Source organism: Myripristis murdjan, chromosome 20, assembly GCF_902150065.1.
Source record: "Myripristis murdjan chromosome 20, fMyrMur1.1, whole genome shotgun sequence".
Classification (NCBI taxonomy): domain Eukaryota; kingdom Metazoa; phylum Chordata; class Actinopteri; order Holocentriformes; family Holocentridae; genus Myripristis; species Myripristis murdjan.
In genome coordinates, this window is record NC_043999.1 from 29665279 (window position 1) to 29684239 (window position 18961).

At 42.9% G+C, this 18961-nt stretch overlaps 1 protein-coding gene across 2 annotated transcripts in view; it reads right to left on the reverse strand.

Annotated features, from left to right (window-relative positions):
- prkdc (protein kinase, DNA-activated, catalytic subunit) overlaps positions 1-18961 on the reverse strand; it is a 422427-nt gene that overhangs the window by 361676 nt on the left and 41790 nt on the right. For both annotated transcript variants that reach the window (XM_030079770.1, XM_030079769.1), the window contains exons 9-13: positions 15916-15946; positions 15673-15830; positions 15440-15586; positions 14717-14881; positions 13347-13515 (exon numbers count right to left, since the gene is read on the reverse strand). In XM_030079770.1, coding sequence (XP_029935630.1) covers positions 13347-13515; positions 14717-14881; positions 15440-15586; positions 15673-15830; positions 15916-15946 — 670 coding nt within the window. The remainder of the gene's footprint in view (positions 1-13346; positions 13516-14716; positions 14882-15439; positions 15587-15672; positions 15831-15915; positions 15947-18961) is intronic.

Genomic DNA, 18961 nt, shown 5'->3' on the forward strand with positions numbered 1-18961 from the left:
CGCGGGTACCTCACGATTCGATTCGATTTCGATTATGGGAGCTTTGATTTTCCGATTATAGCGATTGTCGATTCGATGTGATTATTGGTGCCACGATTCTTCTTTTATTGTGATTTTTACAGCTATTTTCCATGCAAGACTGATTTTGTGTTAATCTTTGGCTAGCTTTGAAAATAAATAGCCCATAAATTAACTCATGTCACTCTCAAAATAAAGATTTTTTAAACATTTGACTAGGAATTATTTTTCAAAGACACAAAATATTTTCAAATTTTCAAAGACACAAAATATTTTGACTATGTAATCTGGGAGTAGAGTAGCTCTCAACATGCAACATTGCCATGGAGCACAGCCCCATCTACGGGCAACTGAAAGAATTGCATAAGCCAGTTCCATCATAACAAAGAGTAACTACAGCACTACAGGATACCACTGACTATAATTTCTGTACAGATAAGTATGACTCCCCTGGACCTTTAAGACACTTTAGAAAGGTCATTAATTCACGTTAACAACAACATAATTATGTATCTCCATCAAATTTTATTAAATGGAAACATGTGCCATTTGTAAATGCAAAGTGACATTTTTACAAGGCAACAACAGCCTTAACTACAATCCCAAAGACAAAATTGCCTTAATCCAAGGGAAAACAGTGCAATCTTCAAAATAAAGTCAGCTTATTCAGTCCGGAATTCGCCATCATAAACCGCCATATTATTGCAAGGGAACAATAAAAAGTGCATTCTTCAAAATCAAATAATTCAACTTACTCAGTTTGGACAAGATAAAATACCGTACTGACCCGCATAAAAGACGACCCTTCATTTTCAAGACCCTTTTTTGGAAAAATACTTTTTATATGGACAAAATCTTGTTTGAATGAAAAAGCCACAGGTCAGCATCAGGCGAGCCAGCTGCAGCACCGGGTGGTGCCGCGGCCACCCGGTCAGGTCTGCCGGATCTGACAGGTGAGCGGCACACACAGACTGCCATATAAACCTTTCATTATAGATCAACTTTTGTTCATACGCGGCTGCAGCAGCACAACGGACAATGGCACAGACAACATGGTTGATTATTGACTGCGCAATGCGGCCATTCGCCAGTAATCACGGCAAAAGGCGAGCCTACCTACTGGTTTACATCTGCAAGTACAATACATGTGTATTTGCTTAGACCCCCAATATTAGGCGAAGGCGTTTTTTCAATGGAAAAAATATCGTCTTATATTCAGATGAATACGGTATTTGCAAACAAACAACAGCTAGTGTGGCTAGCTAGTGTGGCCAATACCTTAAGATTCGTCTCATACTACATAATGTGTGGATATAAAGCATTTCAATGTGCAACTTATGGTTTGGGAGTTATAGGCCCAAACACGCTCTGGAACAATCCCAGTTGTTTTATCAGGGTTTATACAGGATTTATACAGGAATCCTCAACTACCTTTTTTACTACCTTTCAAATATCTCTTACTACCAACAAGGCATTGAGCAACAGCTTTTTTTTTTTTTTTTGCTTTTTTTTTGGAGGAGGGGGGGCAGTACTCACCCATGCATGACGATGACCCATCGCTCACTCCCTCACCCAAGACAATACATTATCCAACTTACTTAAAGGTATAAGTGGTTTTTAAAGGATATAAAGAAAATGCAAAGAGTTTTGAAAACTCAGAGCCAGGGGTGTATACTAACTTTTTGGCTCACTGGCCAAGGGGACCGGTAGATGAAAAAATCTACCGGCCAAGCAATTTTTTTTAACTGGCCAAAATAATAAATTGCCTTTTGTTGTCCCATATGCATCATAAACAATTATTTTTATTTACATTAACTCTGTAAATATTACTAACTGTAACTGTAAATATTAATAGAACAAAATAACCTTTATAAATAAAATAAATCTTTTTTGTAAACAAAATGGCATTTGCAACCAAATAGGCAGTCATATTTCCTCTCAGACATCCCTTAATATGCCTAGGTAACTTAAAACATGGCATCTCTAGTTGTCAGGTCCATCCATGAAGTTAGGCCACCTGCCTCTGACAGAGTTGGACCATCAGGACTGACAGTGTGTCCCTAACCTCACAACATGTGACGTGATGTTGAGGGAGCTATTTAAGTGTGACACACAACAAACAGATCACTAGCACTAGCCGACAGGCTACAGGGAGCTACTGAAGTGCCAGACACAAACATCACCGGTCAAGCGCTAACGTTAGCTACCATATGAATTTAAAGCCACCTCTTGCATAATTTATTGCATGACTTGGTAGAGTTCTCAAATTCTGCCTGAACCCGACCCTACCCGGGCCTAAAATGTATGTGAATTGGTCGGGTAGGGTAGGGCTTCGGGTTCTGGTTCTATAATAATAATAATAATAATAATAATAACTTTGATTTATATAGCGCCTTTCAAAACACCCAAGGACGCTTTACAAAACACAAGCAATCAAACAAAAACAAACAGACAGACAGAACAAACATCACAGGTAAGCTAACAAGAAAACTAGCCCAGCTATCAAGGACCAAAGGCCAGACTGAATAGATGCTTTTTGAGAGCAGATTTGAATGAGTCCAGGGTAGGGGCGAGACGTATCTGAGAGGGGAGAGAGTTCCAGAGGGTGGGGGCAGCAATGCTGAAAGTTCTGTCCCCAAAGGTGCGTCGGCTGGTGCGAGGGACCACGAGCAGGCCCATGCCTGTGGACCGAAGAAGGAATTTCACCGGGAGCCAGTGAAGGTGGATGAGAGTGGGGGTGATGTGCTGCCAGGGTTTGGTGTGGGTGAGAACCCTGGCAGCTGAGTTCTGGACGTACTGGAGCCTGTCCAGGGTCTTACTGGTTGCCCTGAACAGAACTCCATTGCAGTAGTCCAGGCGGGTGGTAATGAAGGCATGGATGAGGGTCTCAGCAACAGTGTCCGTGAGTGATGGCCGGAGTCTGGAAATGTTTTTGAGATGGAAAAAGGCAGATTTGGTGACGGATTTGACATGTGAGTGGAATGAAAGGGTGGAGTCCAGAATGACGCAGAGGTTGCGGACTTCAGGGGATGGGGAGATGGAACAGCCGTCGACCTGGAGAAGGAAATCCCCAACCTTCCGAAGCAGTGCTGCTCTTTCCAGAATTTTGCTGATGAAGGGAAGGTTGGAGATGGGCCGATAGTTGTTCAAGTCGTCAGGGTCTAGACCAGGCTTCTTGAGGATGGGAATAACAGACTTGATGTTCCTGAATGTGATGGTGCGTTTGGGACGGAGTTTGGCCGGGGAGAAAGGCATGGTGAACAGAATGGCATGGTGGTCAGAGACGGCAAGATCAATGCACTGCAGATGGGAGAGGGGTGAGCCAGTGGAGCAGACTAGATCGAGAGTGTGACCTTTGGCGTGGGTGGGACCTTGGACGTGTTGGGTGAAATTGAAGCAGTCCAGTAGTGAGAGAAATTCAGAAGCGAACTTGCAGGTGCTGGAGTCCACGTGGATATTGAAATCCCCAAGCAGAAGTGTGGATGGGGACAAGGAACAGGTGGAGGTGAGGAGCTCAGAAAGCTCGGACATGAAGCTGATGGAGGGTTTGGGGGGGCGGTAGATGAGTACCACCTGGAGTGGAACGGAACCAGCCACTGTGAAAATGGTACACTCAAAGGAGGTGGTCTTGGGTGCAGGAAGTTCTTTCACCAGGATATCAGCACGATGAATGACCGCTAGCCCACCACCACGACCAGTGCACCAAGGCTTCTGCATGTAGACATATCCTGGGGGTGTGGCTTGGTTGAGTGTGAGGAAGTCCAGTTGATTCTGCCAAGTCTCAGTCAAACAGGCGAAGTCAATATTTCTGTCAGTAATGGTGTCATGGATGAGTAGAGCTTTATTGTTAAGAGAGCGAGTGTTCAACAGCATGAAGGAGGTGGGGTTGTTATTGGGTGATAATGAGCGGAGTCAGGAGCAACATTGTCAACACAGAGGAGGGAGCGCAGGTTGGCAGTGCACACGTGGGGATTGTTGTGATGACGTCGTGCCACAGTAGCCGCACGCCGATTGGTCCACAGAGAGGGGATGGAATTTCCAGCAGTGTAAACAAGCTTACGACCACTACCTCTGTGGATGTAACGTGGCCGACGGAGTAATCCAAGCTCCTTGATGATGGAAACTGAATTAATTCCAGGACTGGATGATGCTGGAATTAAGCGAAGGAGTTCCGAGGAGGTGTACCTGAGCGCCATGTAGTCCGGGGGAAGAGTTAATAACCGCTAGCCACCAGCCAGACGAAGCTAACCGTCAGCAGCATCAGCCTAGCCATGCTACCGCTGGACGGAAGCAACACTGGCAGATCAACGTTGTTAGCTGTTGACAGCAGGCAGTGATCCCCAAGGCGCAGCGCAAACATGAAGAGAAAAAAGTCCAGAGCATCGCAAAGCACCCAGATGACTAAACCCGTGAAGGCAGTCGGCTACACAGGTAGCAGCAGCCGTGGAGACCGGTAGCGACGATGCTGACAGAACTTCACGGGGAAGTAGCAATCTCAGCCGCGGGGCTACCCGCAGAAAAACCCACGGTAGCGATGGTGATGGTCAGTTGAGAGGGTACCAGAGGAGGGTACAGACTCCAGCAGGGGTGGATCAGTGAACGGATCCAGCAAGCGATCCAGCCAGCGACGGTGCTAGCTAACACCAGCAGCAACAGCCGGATCAGCTTCACCAAGGGGCGGCGATCCCAGCCGTACGGGCTAACCGCAAAATGCCCGTCAGTCGCAATGGTAAATGTCCAGTTTGAGGAGTACCAGAGGACGGATCCCCTGAGCACGAAGTCCGGCAGCAGACGGAGGATCGGTGGATGGATTCAGCGGTAGTTCAAGGCCGGTAGCAGGTAGGTGCCGTTCAGGTGGTTATCAGATGTAGCCACGTAGCCACACAGTTTCGCAGCAATTGGAGTGCTAAGCAGTAAAACCGGGCAGGGCAGCCAACTGAATTAAACGGCACAGAGAGTCACAAGGCACAGAGTTTGCTGGGTTAGAGTCCTAGTTAGATTCCAAGTTGAGAAGCGGCAAACAGACAACGCCAGTGTCCTCCCAACCGGAAGCACTTAACCATGTTTTACTGTCATCGTTGAAGAACGAAATATAAATGATGCAGGCATGAAGCAGAAGGAGAGAGAGAGAAGAAGAACGGGATAACAGTTTAGTGCTAAATTAAACCATTTTGTGCAGAACTACAGTAACTTTACTAACTTAGCATGTTTTATGAACAACTGAACATGTGAAGCTGCCTTTCGCCAACTATTAGGCGACTATCAACAAACATTTTGATATCGCCGAGAGGCTAAAACGAGGGAATTTTGCCTGCTTGACTCACTGGCTGGCTGTCAATAAAGCGATGATCCGATGCTGCATTTCATACCTTTATTGTTAAAAACTGTGAACCAAACAACATTTAAAATCATTGGCAATGCAGTCAGCAAAATGTGAGCCTTCCCCGCTCACCCCCTCTCTCCAGCTCATTCAAAAAAAAAACCCGCTCGACTACTTGGAGCAGCGACATGTGAGGACGTAGTTTTGTGAGCTCCGCTTGGAAAGAACATTTATATAATACTTTTCCTCTCCCTCCCGACTTCATCGGTGCCAGAGTGTGTCTAAAGTGCTCGGGTTTCCAAAAGCGACCATGTTTTGATGCGGATGAAAGATAAATCCATCCAAAATGCCGAAGAATCCAAAGTCGAAATCAAGCCCTGACACCTCGGACTCACTCGACGCGGACCCGCCTGGCAGAGTAGAGCCAATGTCTGATACCGACGCAATCATGGCGGCCTTGCAGCGGACTGAGCAGTCTGTGCTAGCAAAGATCGACTCATCTGTGATGGCGGCTGCAAGTGAACTGCACAAGAAAATCGACAATTTGTCGAGTGACATGAGGTCAGAAATCTTAAATGTACGCACCGAGCTGACGAAAGCAATGTAAGACATGCAGAAAGAAAACGCAACTTTTGCAATGCGGACGGAGGAGCTGGAGGAGGGAGCTAATTGCTATGCTAACCGGGTCGTGGAACTCGAAGCCAAGGTTACCACTCTATCCTCGCAAGTGACCCGGCTGATGGACAAGACCGATGACTTGGAGTCCCGACAACGGAGAGATAATTGCAGGCTGATCGGCGTGCAGGAACGATTTGTAAACATACGACCAGAGAAAGCCGTGGCGAAACTGCTACAGGAGACGCTGAGCCTGGACTACACCCCGCCGCTTGACCGGGCACACAGGAGCCTGCAGCCGAGACCAAAAGACGGGGACGCCCTGAGGCTGATAATCATCAAATTCCACTACTTTCAGGAGAAAGCTGACATTCTCCGAAAGGCCATGGGCACGGGGCCGCTGTTCCACAGCGGTAAGCATTTTCACATCTACCCAGATTACTCGGCCTCGGTCAGGAAAAGGAGAGCAGCTTTCACCGATGTCCGGGGGCTACTTCGCAGATGTCCAGGTGTGAAATACGGCCTCCTATACCCAGCCACGCTTAAAATTACGACTTCAGCCGGCGAACAAGCATCTTTCGAGGACCCCACCAAGGCAAAGCAATACATTGAGGAGAATCTGCACCCGGGTGAGATGGAGGGAGAGTGAACGCTAACACTTCGGGCCATAACAGGTACTGTTGAAAGTTCATGCTGCTAATGTTGCTGCCCATGGCACTTGCTGACTGAACACTTGTCTGTATACTACACTACAGTTTGGTGCGTTTTATGTGTGGACTATGGACTAAGCTGAGTGTCGTTTTTCTTCACCCTGGAAAGATGAAAATGACAACCAGGACGGGACTTTGTGGTCATGATGGACAAATATGTAGCAATAATACATCAGACTATGGTGGCTGAAGACTTGATATTAAGAACAGGTAATATATAAAAGCCTTAGGTTGATTTTTTTCTTTCTCTCTTCGTTTTCTTTTTCTTTCCGAGAATTCTGCCTCATCCAGTTTTATAATGCTACATCTTAAACTAAATGGTGATCTTTTTTGGTTAAAATGTGCACTCAGCCAGTTTCTTCAATACTATTAACACTATTGTTTTACTTCCCTTCTTTATTGCTCTCTTTCTTTATTTACTTATCTATTTTTATATTCCAATGATTAGCATATCCTCCAACTGTAAGTGTTCAGGGATATTTCAGCCTGTGACATAAGTGCCTCTGTTCATGCAGCTATGACAATATTAGAAGCGCCTTGTCTTATATTGTTCTTTCCTTGCAAGTTCAATGCTTAGGAGAGAGATGAGTGTTATTAGGGCAGTCTCGCTTTTACGGAAGACCAGCCCAGGGACCCAGGATGGTAAGAGATTTTTGTATGTTTTTGTTTTTCTTTGGTTTGGTTTTGTGTTAGATTTTGACCCAAGCACACATGCATGCACTCAGATTTTACCAGCATCCTCGACCAGTTTACACACTCACTTACTGATATATGGCTCCTGATAATGTAGGCAAACAACAAGGTACAATCTCCTTCATTAGTTGGAACGTCAAAGGCCTGAATAATATGGTAAAGCGAAGCAAAATATTTAGTCATTTGAAATCACTGAGGCCAGATGTGATATTCTTGCAGGAGACACATCTAAATATTAATTCCCAAAAAAGATTAAGATGTAAATGGACTGGGCAAATATATCATTCACGTTTTGATTATAAAGCCAGAGGAACAGTCATCTTAATAAAGAAGGGGATCCCTTTTGAACTTTCTGAAGTTATATCCGAAAACAATGGTAGATATGTTATCGTAGTTGGCAGATTTACTACTTAATACACCATTGATTCTGGCTAACATCTATGGACCAAATTGGGATAACTCTCAATTCTTCACAAATTTCTTCTCAATACTCCCTGATCTTAATCTCTATAAACTGGTGTTAGGTGGGGATTTCAACTGTGTTCTCCATGCCCATTTAGACAGGTCAAATCCTAGACCGAATAGTGGTCTATCAACATCTGCAGTAACTAACAACTCCTTCCTTCGCTCTTGGGGCCTATCAGATCCATGGCGGACAAAAAACCCCACTGCTAAACAATTTTCATTTTTTTCTCCCGTTCACCATAGTTATTCCAGGATAGACTATTTTATTGTAGATGATCAGTTACTTTCTTTAATTCCTCATAGTCAGTATCACAGTATAGTGTTATCAGACCATTGCCCGGTACAAATAGATTTAACATTTCCAGGTAATATAGCGCCCCAGCGCACTTGGCGTCTGGACTCCCACTTGCTTTCAAGTCAACACTTTAGAACATTTGTCAATGACCAGATTGATATTTTCTTGGAGATTAATGACACTCAAGACATTTCAAGAAGTATTCTGTGGGAATCTTTGAAAGCATATATTAGGGGACAAGTTATTTCGTATGTTGCACACAGAAATAGAGAACGCTCAAAGCGTCTAAAGGAATTGATACATAGTATTGCTGATACTGATAGATGTTATGCTCTCTCTCCTACACCTGATCTTTTTAAAGAAAAATTACTGCTCCAGTCCGAATTCAATACACTTTCAACATGGAAAGCAGAGAAAAACATTTTCAAATCCATCACTTCCATGACCACAGGTGTATAAAATCAAGCACCTAGGCATGCAGACTACTTCTACAAACATTTGTGAAAGAATGGGTCGCTCTCAGGAGCTCAGTGAATTCCAGCATGGTGCTGTAATAGTAATGTAATAGGATGCCACCTGTGCAGTAAGTCCAGTTGTGAAACTTCCTCGCTACTAAATATTCCACAATCAACTGTTAGTGGTACTATAACAAAGTAGAAGCGATTGGGAACGACAGCAACTCAGCCACGGAGTGGTAGGCCACATAAAATCACAGAGTGGGGTCAGCGGATGCTGAGACGCATAGTGCGCAGAGGACGCCAACTTTCTGCAGAGTCAATAGCTTGAGACCTTTAAACTTCATGTGATCTTCAGATTAGCTCAAGAGCAGTGCGTAGAGAGCTTCATGGAATGGGTTTCCATGGCCGAGCAGCTGCATCCAAGCCTTACATCACCAAGCACAATGCAAAGCGTCAGATGCAGCGGTGTAAAGCACACCGCCACTGGACTCTAGAGCAGTGGACACGTGTTCTCTGCAGTGACGAGTCACGCTTCTCCGTCTGGCAATCTGATGGACGAGTCTGGGTTTGGCGGTTGCCAGGGGAACGGTACTTGTCTGACTGCATTGTGCCAAGTGTAAAGTTTGGTGGAGGGGGGATTATGGTGTGGGGTTGTTTTTCGGACGTTGGGCTCGGCCCCTTAGTTCCAGTGAAAGGAACTCTTAATGCTTCAGCATACAAAGACATTTTGGACAATTTCATGCTCCCAACTTTGTGGGAACAGTTTGGAGATGGCCCTTCCTGTTCCAACACGACTGCGCACCAGTGCACAAAGCAAGGTCCATAAAGACATGGATAAGCGAGTTTGGTGTGGAAGAACTTGACTAGCCTGCACAGAGTCCTGACCTCAACCCGAGAGAACACCTTTGGGATGAATTAGAGCGGAGACTGCGAGCCAGGCCTTCTTGTCCAACATCAGTGTTTGACCTCACAAATGCACTTCTGGAAGAATGGCCAAAAATTCCCATAAACACACTCCTAAACCTTGTGGAAAGCCTTCCTAGAAGAGTTGAAGCTGTTCTAGCTGCAAAGGATGGGCCCACATCATATTAAATCCTATGGTTTAAGAATGGGATGTCACTCATGTTCATATGTGTGTGAAGGCAGCCGAGTGAATACTTTTGGCAATATAGTGTATGAACACGGAGATAGAGCAGGGAGACTCCTTGCACTCCAACTCAAGCAGCAATCAGCTGAACAGATGATTCCGGGGATTAAAACTGGTGTTGACTCAGTATTGTATGACCCTCAAGCCATTAATGATCAATTTAGAAAATATTATTCGGTTCTTTATCAATCAGAGGCAGACCCTAATTTATCCGAAATTTACTCATTTCTCAATTCTTTAGATATTCCGAAACTTGCCCCAGACACCCAGCCATCCCTAGAACAGCCATTATCGTTTGACGAAATAGCAAATGCTATTAGGCTATCCCGAACAGGAAAGACACCAGGCCCGGATGGGTTTCCCATCGAGTTTTACAGAGAATTCACTCCAAAACGTGTACCTATTTTAAAATCCGTTTATGATGAATCATTGGCCAGTGGGAAATTACCGCAAACACTTTCTCAAGCGACAATCTCAGTGATATTGAAAAAAGATAAGGACCCCTTAGAATGCAGTTCCTATCCATTAGCCCATTAGCCTTCTGTGCTGTGATTATAAAATATTAACTAAAGCCCTTGCCAAGCGATTAGAAGCTGTCATTCCTACCATAATTAATGAAGATCAAACAGGCTTTATCCCTGGGCGACAATCGTTCTTTAATGTACGAAGGCTGTTCAATGTGATATTGTCTCCCTACTCAACAGTGCAACCTGAAGTTATTCTAAGCCTCGACGCCGAAAAGGCATTCGATAGGATTGAGTGGAGCTATCTCTTTGCTGCCTTAGAAAAGTTTGGATTTGGACCTGTTTTTTGTAATTGGATTAAGTGTTATATTCAGCACCTATGGCTACCGTTAAGACCAATGGCTCCATGTCTGAATATTTTAGGCTTCATAGAGGTACGAGGCAAGGTTGCGGTCTTTCGCCTTTTTTATTCGACATCGCAATTGAGCCGTTAGCAGTTGCCATCAGAGCAGACAGCAGGATTAAGGGTATTTCCAGGGGTGGAGTAAGTCACAAAACATCTCTCTACGCAGATGATCTGCTGTTGCAAATATCAGACCCGATAGAAAGCATACCTCATCTTCTTGACTTGTTGCAGAGATTTGGGAGCATTTCAGGGTACAAAATTAATTTGTCAAAATCCCTGTTATTTCCATTAAATGATTTGGCGAGACAGGTCAAATACGATCATCTGCCTTTAAAGATTGAGAATGAAACATTTACGTATCTAGGAATCAAGATAGCAGGATCAGTCAAGGCCATTTATAAATACAATTATAAATCTGCTCTGGAGCGTACCAAAAATGACCTGGTTAGGTGGTCAAAGCTCCCCATTTCCCTGGCGGGGCGGATAAATTCAATAAAAATGACAGTAATGCCCAAATTCCTATATCTGTTTCAAATGGTCCCCATTTTTCTCCCTAAATCATTTTTTACTCAGCTAGACCGTCTTATCTTGTCATTCATATGGAATAAGAAATCCGCCCATATAAAGAAGGCAAGCTTAGAGAGAGTCAAATCTGAAGGTGGCCTGGGTCTTCCTAATTTCCTATTTTACTATTGGGTAGCTAATATTGCCAAGCTAACATACTGGATTACCATGTTTGCAGATAAAGAAGGCCCTGTTTGGGCCAATATGGAGCTGGAATCCACGCTACCAGTCTCTCCAATTTCATTTTTATCTGCCCCTCTTCCACTAAATATCAGAGCACACGAGTTAAAAGTAAACCTAGTGGTCCAAAACTCAATAAAGATCTGGGGTCAATTCAGAAAACATTTTAATCTGAAAAACATATGTGGATTCTCTCCAATAATGTTTAACCACCTTTTTGCACCGTCCCAGTTGGATTCAGCATTTCTAACTTGGCACAGAAATGGTCTGGTCTTTCAAGATCTCTACTGATGGCAGCTTTGCATCATTCACCTTTCTATGTGAGGACCACAATCTACCAAAATACCACTATTTTAGGTATTTACAGGTTCGGAGTTTTGCTTCTAAACATTTCCCAGGGTACCCACATCTATCCTCTGAAGATTTGGCTTACTCAGTTCTTAATGTTAACCCATTTAATAAAGGTACAATATCAAAGATATATGCATTAATTCTGAACAGCTGCCCTTACACATGGGATAGAGTTAAAGTAGCATGGGAAGGTGATATTGGAGAATCCATCCCAGAAGATGCCTGGAAAAACATTATTGCACGTATACATACCTCGTCGTTTTGTATCAGACATGGACTAATTCAATTTAAAGTGGTCCACCGACTGCATTACTCTAATGACAGGTTAGCCAAGTTATTCCCCGGTGTTGCTCCAATTTGTCCCAGGTGTCATTACTGTCCTGTTTCTTTAGGACATATGTTTTGGTCATGTCCATCATTATGCAATTTTTGGATGTCCGTTTTCCAATCACTTTCAGCGATATCTGGTAAGAGATTGCCTCCAAACCCCCTAACAGCTATTTTCGGAATAGTTAACAAGGAATTTGAATTTTCCCGTTCTCATGAAAATGCAGTTGCTTATGCATCACTGCTTGCCCGCCGTCTGATACTGTGCAATTGGAAAGGAAGGAGTCCTCCCACCTACATTCACTGGGTCAGGGAAGTGATGTTGGGATTAGATCTGGAAAAACTCAGGTATATAATATGTGGGTCAGAAGACAAATATGACAAAATCTGGTCACTATTTATCACCCATATTAGAGGCATACTCATTACTTAATTTGCTGTATTATGTGTGTGGCCCTCACATGATTTGTATTGTGACTGTCTGAGTTGTCGCCTACCTTTCCTTTTGAGGAATCTAAAGCGTTGGTATTATGAGTAACATAATCTCAGCAGAGTAGTTGGGGTCATCTGTGTGATAATGTGATGTGTTATTGCTATTGTTATTGATGTTTTTTTTTTTTTTCTTTTTTTCGTGTCATTTGTTTGAGTGTATGTATTTGTGAGGATACCACCGTGGGGGGGGGGTGGAGGGGGGGGGGGGGGGGGGGGACTATAGTCTCTGTCATGAATATTCAACATTTATGTTGTTGTAATTTTTATATGAAAAACTGATAAATAAAGTTGTTAAAAAAAAAAAAAAAAAAACCCGCTCTCAAACCAGCTGATTTCACTACTGAGGTGAGTCGACATATACTCCCCATTCATAAAGTGACTATCAATAATAAACCTGGCACCAACACCAACTATTATGTCCGTTCTCTCACTGCTACTAGAAAGGAGTCTTTTAAGAGACTTTTTAAGAGCCACTCTGATATGTTATGTTGTCTGTTTAAAGTCCTGTCTAGAGAGCAAGCATGTCAGATGCATTTTGCACTCTTGAGCTGAGAGTGCAATAAATATTTTTGTTGAAAAATTAAGAATCGTGTGAGACAATCATGATCTTAACCCAACCTTTTGAAATTGCATCGTCTGCCTTTAAAGGGAAATTCTACTCTGAGTTCTAAATGAGTTCAAGGGGTTAATTGTCAAGTAAGGTATTGTCAAAACATTACTGAAGTCAAATCACTCTCCAATTACACTAGTAAATTGAAGATTCACACCTGTCTTAGAGAAAGATGAAAAATATTAGTTTGACCAAAGGCATTCCGTTCCAAAGGGCAAATGAGGAACTCACCCACAGAGCTAATAAAACTCCACAGGACAGGACCTTTCGACGCCATGGCCACCAGAACCTTAAGTATGGAGCGGCAACAAGCAGTCTGCATCTTCTCACTGTGCTGAGGAAAGCTGTCAATCTGAACCACAAGCAGGCATTCCAGCAGAGGCGTATACACCTCTGGGATCTGTGAACATGTGAATACAAAGCACATTGTGAAAATCAGAGCAAAAATGAATACTTCTTTGGTGTAAGCAACATGACATGTCCATCAACTTCATATAGTTGATCTTTAGAAGATCATTAGCCGACTTTCCACCATCACACCAAACATGGGCGTGCTAGTGCATGACAAGGACAGATGCATTTCCATTGCTAATGGTCTACCAAATACCTACCAAATGTGCCAGACAGGGCAAACCAAGGTCTGGGGCAAAGTTAAGAGTCACAGGCAGGGCTTACCTGGTTTTGGACCGGTTCAGCTAATAAGTACAGATGTCAGTGCAGCAGCTTGCTTTTGTAGCAGAAAAGTAACAGAGAAAAGAAAAATAGATAACAACTGGCAGACTGCAGACTTTAACCACTCGCTTCCTACTTTCCCCTTGCATGCATTTACACTGCTGGGTTATTGGTAAGACAGTGGAAACTCAAGTGGTTTTTGTTCTAAGGGCTTGACACTCCAAGCCATTAGCAGTCTGACTCGAAGATAGTCCTAGCTCACAGTCTAACAACAGTGGAAAGCCGGCTTTTACAGTAGTTGGCATACAAAACTGCATCTGACTTGAAGCAAGTTTTTGAAATTGTGAGTTGGTTTGCTCAGACTACACAAATTCAAAAATCCTAAAATTGCTCAACTGCTCAAATTACACAACAGTCTTTCCTGTAATCTTATAACTTTGAAAGTTAACTTTTTTTTGTTTGTTTGTTTCCAGGCCAGGATGCGTCTCTGAACTGCTGTGACATAACAAGTGGTGTGAAGGGCACAAGCAGCAATTTGACTCAGACCTATGCTTTTTGTCCAAGATTTCAAAGGTTTGTTTGGGACTGGAAATCAGAGCTAAAATCATGTAGTCTGAGACAGGCCTCATCAGTTAAGTGATGAGAGCCCGGCAACTATTTTCAGGAGAGTGCCCATTTCACTCCACCCAATTTGAAGTCAGCCAATCACAACAATGCTGCTGCTTGAAGTCTCGTTAAATTCATTTTCATACTGTAGTGGAATGAATGGAATTCAATGGCTGGATAAAAGGTAGGAAAAATTTCAGTGCAAAAATACATGTGCTTGCTCAGGCAAAGATTAGCAGAAGCATGAAACATATACATTTTGCACATATTATGCTAAAAAAAAAAAAAAAAAATCGCATTGTATGGTCTGTTGACACTACTACCTTATCCAGGTGAATGATGACACTGGCAATAGAATCCAGAAAGCTGGGCAGCTGGTACAAGCTATCCTCCTCCCCATCAGACTCAGTCAGGTACATCTGCTTACAGCGCTGGATCAACTCAGTGTACATCAACTCCACATCTTGGGGACAAACTTTTTTGCATGGCTACAGAGCAACAAGACATCAAACATATCTAAGATGTGACATTATGTGTAGGCAGAAACTCAGATAAACAAATCACTTTCAAACTGTCCAGTAAAGGCATAATGACACTAACTTTGAAGCAGTCCACGGATATACAGTATTAATGTCACACAACTGTTGCAAATGTTGATTAAAAACAAACAAACAAAAAAAGCTCTGGTTTATTTAACATAACACTGCTGAAAGTAGGTGGGGCTCTGGGAACATAATGTAATGCAAGAGTTTAATTTTAATTTTACTGAAATGTATTAAAAACAAATTTTATTATCTATACATGATATTATGTGTGTATCAGCAAGGGGGAGTGATGCAGTAAGACAGTAAAAACCACTAAAACGATAATTAATGGCAATATTATGAGTGAATGAGTGGTGCACTGCTTACAGCTGTGCACGAGTGCATGAAATATTAAATTATTTTACCCTTTTTAAATAATAAAAAAAAAAATCTATCTACAGCAGTCAAACACAATATTGTTGCCTATGGAAACACTGCAGACAAAAATTTAAGCAAACATACAGCTGCAAAGAATCCATATCCTCGAATGGCAATAGACAGTTCCTTGTATGAGGAGTCCATGGTCTTTATAATGGAGCAGAACTTCTGCATGAAGTACTTCAATTTGCTCTTGTGCTCCTCAATATTCTCTGCCACCAGGATCGCAACCTGAAAATACATCCAAACACAATGTTAGAATTATGATAAATTTGAGCGGGATTGTTTGTGCACTGGAAAAGTTTTTAAGTTATTACCTGCTTGAGGAAGGACTCAAGTGCATAGTAACTTGTCTTCTTCATCTCACCGTTGATGTGTCCACAGAGCTTGCACATAACCTCGAACAAAGCTCTGTAGTGATCAATCAGGCAGTTTCTGAACTGGCTGGCATGCCTGCCAATTAATTTGAGCCCAGCTGTGCAATAAACAGAATATATAGCTGTCTTGTTCGTTTTGAGATTATTTAATGTTTACTTTACAAAAGGAACTGCAAGCCTTACCATAGGTCACAGCATAGCGACTCATTTCCATCTGTAACAAAGGATCAAGAACAACCCATGAGGACTGATATGACACAGAATTTTGTGAAATGCAACAGGCAATAGCTCAGTGTCCCATAATAAGTCCATTAACGTAGAGATCGTAGAGATAACGAACAAAAAAAAAAAGCTTGCCTTTTTTGTCTTTTCCTGCTTTGGTGTGATACAAATGTACACATTGTAACCGGGCTCGGTTTGAGCTCACTATGGTAGACACTGGGTGGTACATACACATATAGTGCATTCAATAAAGTATTCAGACCCCCTTCACGTTCTTCACGTTTGTTATGTTGAAGCCTGATGCTGTAATCATTTAAATTCATTTTTTCTCTCATTAATCTACACTCAGTACCCCATAGTGACAAAGTGAAAATAGAATTTTAGAAATTTTTGCAAATTTATTAAAGTATTCAGACCCTTTACTCAGTACTTAGTTGAAGCACCTTTGGCAGCAATTAGAGCCTCACGTCTTTTTGGGCTATGACACAACAAGCTTTGCACACCTGGATTGGGGGATTTTCTGCCATTCTTCTTTGCATATCCTCTCAAGCTCGGCCAGGTTGGATGGGAACCATCGGTGGACAGCCATTTTCAGGTCTCTCCAGAGACGTTGGAAAGGGTTCAAGTTAGGGCTCTGGCTGGGCCACTCTAGGACACTCTAGGAGCGGTGCCTGGTTTCCTCCAGACATAATGTTTGGCATCATAGGCCAAACAGTTTGATCTTTCATCAGACCAAAGAATCTTGTTTCTCACAGTCTGAGAGTCCTTCCGGTGCTGTTTTGCAAATTCCAAGCGGGCTTTAATGTGTTTTGCACTGAGGAGAGGCTTCCGTCTAGCCACTCTGACATAAAGCCCAGATCGGTGGAGGACAGCAGAGATGGTTGTCCTCCTGGAGCTTTGTCCCATCTCCACACAGGAGCTCTAGAGCTCAGTCAGAGTGACTATTGGGTTCTTGGTAATCTCTCTTACTAATGCCCTTCTCCCACGATTGCTCAGTGTGGCCGGGCGACCAGCTCTTGGAAGAGTCCTGGTTGTGCCAAACTTCCGCCATTTGAGAATTATGGGGGCCACTGAGCTCTTGGGAACCTTTAGTGCAGCAGAAATTTTTTGCAGCCTTCCCCAGATCTGTGCCTTGCAACAATCTTGTCTCTGAGCTCTGCAGGCAGTTCCTTTGACCTCATGGCTTGTTTTTTTCTCTGATATGCATTGTCAGCTGTGAGGCATTCTATAGAGAGGTGTGTGCCTTTCCACATCATGCTCTGAATACTTATGTCAATGTGATATTTCAGTTTTTCCTTTTTAATAAATTTGCAAAAATTTCTAAAATTCTGTTTTCACTTTGTCATTATGGGGTACTGAGTGTAGATTAACAAGAGAAAAAAGGGAAGTATCGATATGTAAAGTAGGCATGCCGAATCCTGTCAGCATGCCTACTGCCTTAAACCAACATCATCGGTTTAAGAGACATGTTTGCTGTTTTCCCCGGGCCTCAGGAACCTGCGGTCCACCCTGTGGGTTGCAGTGCATCACTGTAGGCTAACGAGGCTCACTTTCAACGGTACATGGAGCGCCTGATTGTCAACACCCAAGTCCCACTCCCGCCCTACTTCTGATTAAAAAGAAAACTCTGAAAAGAGTTTTCTTTTTAAGGACAAAATTAAAAAACAATTGTTTCACCTTGACAGTTTCGGCGTGAATCTTCCGCCTTCATCAGAAGCATCACCAGAATGTCGGGTGGTGAAGTGCCTTATCAGCTGGTGTTACAGGTCCCCTCCCTAGGACTGCAGACCAGGTGTGTGACAGTATGTATGTTCCCTCGTCCCAGTTCATTGTCCTGTTTGCACGTTTCCTAATCTCCACTGCCTCCATAATCCACCGTTGGTAGCGGTTCTCTTCTGTGCGCATGACTTTTGCCTCTTCCCAGTTCATGATATTTAAATTATCGGCTGTAACACCAGCTGATAAGGCACGTCACCACCCGACATTCTGGTGACGCATCTGATGAAGGCGGAAGATTCACGCCGAAACTGTCAAGGTAAAACAATTGTTTTTTAATTTTGTCCTTAAAAAGAAAACTCTACGGGTAGTAGGCCTATTGTTAGTGTGGTTGAAAATGAAAGCTGCGCTTTTATTGGATCCAGAGAAATGTTTGTTAGATAAATCTGGGCAAACCCAGATTTTTTTTTTTTTTTTTGAGCTCAGCTGTCGCTGCGTGCTTCAAGCAAACGTCATCACACCGCCACCAGAGCTGAGATTCCAATTGGCCCAGAGAAATGTCAATTATCAGAATTATCCAATAATCTCTTACTAGTCTGACAAACTAGTCCTTTGTCAGACTAGTGTGGACTAGAAAGACCGATGCGCATGAACTGATGAAGCCCCTTGGATAAGAGGCGAAACGTCTTCCTAAGACTAATACAAGTCCAGTTGCCTACGATTCATTTTTGCCCAAAGAGAACGATGACCTGGATAAATGAGAATATCCATAGACATTATCCAATAATGTTTCTTAATTCTAGCCTTCATGCATATGCAATTCACGTGAATGACCAAATTGACCAAAAAAACAGTGATTGTAGCCGAAAGGCGACAAGTTTGCATGCCTGTAGCTAGATCATTATACTTCTGTTATCAAATGGACCAAAAGTGGAGGAAAAAGTGTTACTGTATTGATTCCTTGTGTAAACAGAAAAATAAATATTTATCACAATAATCAATGGATTTCTTCTCCCCCTTTTGAATTAAATCACTCACACTTTATCAGATACCATATACGAAATCAATATTTAGTGTCACATGACTGTTTCGGTTTATCCTACTGTTAATGCTGGCAATGTTAATGATGGCAAAAATCCGGCCTGCCAGGATTGTTGATGAAAACAACAGTTCAGATCTCTCAGAATTGTTTCATCAATTAGCTTAACTCGCCAAAACTGCAAAACTCTACAACCATCATTGCAGTGCAGAGAAGCACAAACCCCTTTTTTAATACACACAAATTCAGGAT